Source organism: Dryas octopetala, chromosome 2 (assembly GCF_963921425.1).
Source record: "Dryas octopetala chromosome 2, drDryOcto1.1, whole genome shotgun sequence".
NCBI lineage: Eukaryota > Viridiplantae > Streptophyta > Magnoliopsida > Rosales > Rosaceae > Dryas > Dryas octopetala.
Window position 1 is genome coordinate 2,801,183 of NC_141367.1, and position 2,287 is coordinate 2,803,469.

The window sequence follows — 2,287 nt, forward strand, 5'->3', positions numbered from 1 at the left end:
GAGGAATTTCTCAAAGTTTTTCCTCTTTTTTTTTTGAAATAGGGTTTTGAAATGTGGAGAGGGAATGGAGAGCTCTGAAGCGTTCTCCCAAATCCCGCCGACAACAACAACCACATGGATCACCATCGCCACCACCACAATCCTCCTACTCTCAACCAATTCATTCATCCCTTGAAACACCCAGCACCCTTTGTTCTCTCTGTTTCTGTCACTCTCTCACTCCCTCTTTGCCTGATTCATCCTCTTGGTCATTATCAATTTCTGAGGTAAACCCTAACTCCCAATTTCTAAGGTAAACCTTAACTCCCAATTTCTGAGGTGAGTGATTTCTTGAATTCAACATTTTGTCTTTAATTTTAGGAAACCTAACTCCCAATTTCTCTAACTTCTCTCTCTACATCTCAAATGTTATGATGTGCTACTTGTCTTTGTTGATATCTGGAGCTTCTATCATATTTCATTTTTCCCTTATTGCTCAGATTTTCATTGGTGGAATTTCAAAGGCTCTTTCATCGAAAATGGTAATATGGTATGATGGTTATGATGCATTTATTTCTCTTTACTTACCAAAATCGCATCTTCTCTTTTAATTTTTTTTCCCCTATGTTCATCAACCTCTTTACTGATTAGGCCTTTTATGCTGCTTTTCTAGCTTATGGAGATTGTTAGTGTCTTTGGATGTTTAAAGGCATACCACTTTGGGGCCGATCAATGAGGAACTTAATGAATCATGTGTTCTGTGGAGGTAATGAAGCACATGTTACAACTCTTGTTAATTTTGGTTTGTCGTAAATTCAATAGAATGGGTCCAATGAAGAAAGTAAAAATATTGCATGGAGTTGGTCAAATGTATCAAGCCCCACAAATGAATGCTCTCAGAAGGTCTATTAATTTCCTTTTGTAAATGTTCAATTATGTCTACATATGAAGATTAACTTCAATACTTACATTTGTTTCACTCAAGTTTATCCTTGCTACAGGTTAAATCTTTGCTCTCATCTCTTCAATTCAGTATAATGAAGATTCTTGTCAAGGATGTTTCTGATAGTCTAACAAAAGGTATTATATGCCAATTTTCTTTCTTGTGAGTCGTGTATTAAAATCTAATTAATTTTGATGTCCTGTATATGTTTGAAACCATTCAGGTGCTAGCAAACCTTTTGAAGCTTTATTTATTTCTTCCAAAACTACAAGAAATGATTCATTTGATCCACTAATTGTAATCCTTCATGGAGGCCCGCATTCTGTTTCATTGTCAAGCTTTTCAAAGTCCATAGCATTTCTCTCATCAATTGGGTTCAACATGCTACTTGTAAATTATAGGTAGGTTATAATTCTCCTTTTTACTTCATTCTGATTCTGTTCCCTACATATCTGATTAAAGTTGATCTACTGATTGTATTCTTACTGCAGATGACAAAACCATTTATATTTGTTTGGGTCCTTTGGCATTTTAGCATCCCATGCTTGAAAAAAGAAGCCTCTTTTAGATATTAGCATATATCATTAGCAATTCACTTGTGTTATTCTGACATCTTCATTAATCTCAGAGGTTCACTGGGGTTTGGTGAGGAAGCACTTCAATCTCTTCCTGGGAAAATTGGGTCGCAGGTGCTTACTTACATATTTACCTTTTTTTTTTTTTACAGTAATCTTACTTTTGTTATGCTAGCTGGCGCTGCGCCTTCGGGGGTGCCTACTCCATACAACCTATGTGCTTACATAGAGCCCTATTGTTGTGTGCCTTTTATACTATTTTAGTTATGTGCACATACTCATGTATGATTGGGGTGTGTGTGTGTGTGTGTGAGAGAGAGAGCATTTACTTAATTAATATTCCTGTGGAAAAATAATTTACATAATGTGTGCATTTCTAGACCCTAATCTATTATTTTCTTTGTTTACAGGATGTGAAGGATGTACTGGTGGCTATAGATCATGTTATTGACATGGGGCTTGCCAGTCCCTCAAAAATTGCAGTTCTTGGTGGTTCTCATGGTGGCTTTCTGACAACCCACTTGATTGGCCAGGTTTGGTAGTTCTGCAAAAAGCATGACTATGCATGCATTGATCAGAATGTACATACTTACATGCGCGCGCCACTTGATTGGCCACATGTCAGTATATCAAATGTCTAATAGCTGACATTTTTGTGGTTATAGAGTGTATCATCAAGTGAGCACTTTCTTGGCAATATAATGCTAGAAGTTAAAAGTGGCTACCCCAAAGGTTTTATAAATTCAGCATTGCATCTTTCCTCATATATTTCACCATGCCGGCGCCATAT

The 2,287-nt window shown here is 36.7% G+C and overlaps 1 protein-coding gene across 1 annotated transcript; it reads left to right on the top strand.

The window, feature by feature from the left end:
• Positions 1 to 494: 494 nt before the first annotated feature.
• On the top strand, positions 495 to 2,076 carry LOC147292496 (acylamino-acid-releasing enzyme-like). Its single transcript, XM_086234470.1, has 6 exons — positions 495 to 529; positions 653 to 745; positions 981 to 1,059; positions 1,146 to 1,323; positions 1,551 to 1,611; positions 1,908 to 2,076. The coding sequence occupies exons 2-6, from the start codon at positions 731 to 733 to the stop codon at positions 2,037 to 2,039; spliced, it is 465 nt and encodes a 154-aa protein (XP_086090596.1). The 5' UTR covers positions 495 to 529; positions 653 to 730; the 3' UTR covers positions 2,040 to 2,076.
• Positions 2,077 to 2,287: the final 211 nt, after the last annotated feature.

What these genes read in the sequence shown, in the direction of transcription:
- LOC147292496 (XM_086234470.1), top strand. An exon ending in ATGCTACTTGTAAATTATAG is followed by an intron (nt 1,324 to 1,550) that starts GTAGGTTATAAT and finishes CATTAATCTCAG; the next exon opens with AGGTTCACTGGGGTTTGGTG. An exon ending in CTGGGAAAATTGGGTCGCAG is followed by an intron (nt 1,612 to 1,907) that starts GTGCTTACTTAC and finishes CTTTGTTTACAG; the next exon opens with GATGTGAAGGATGTACTGGT.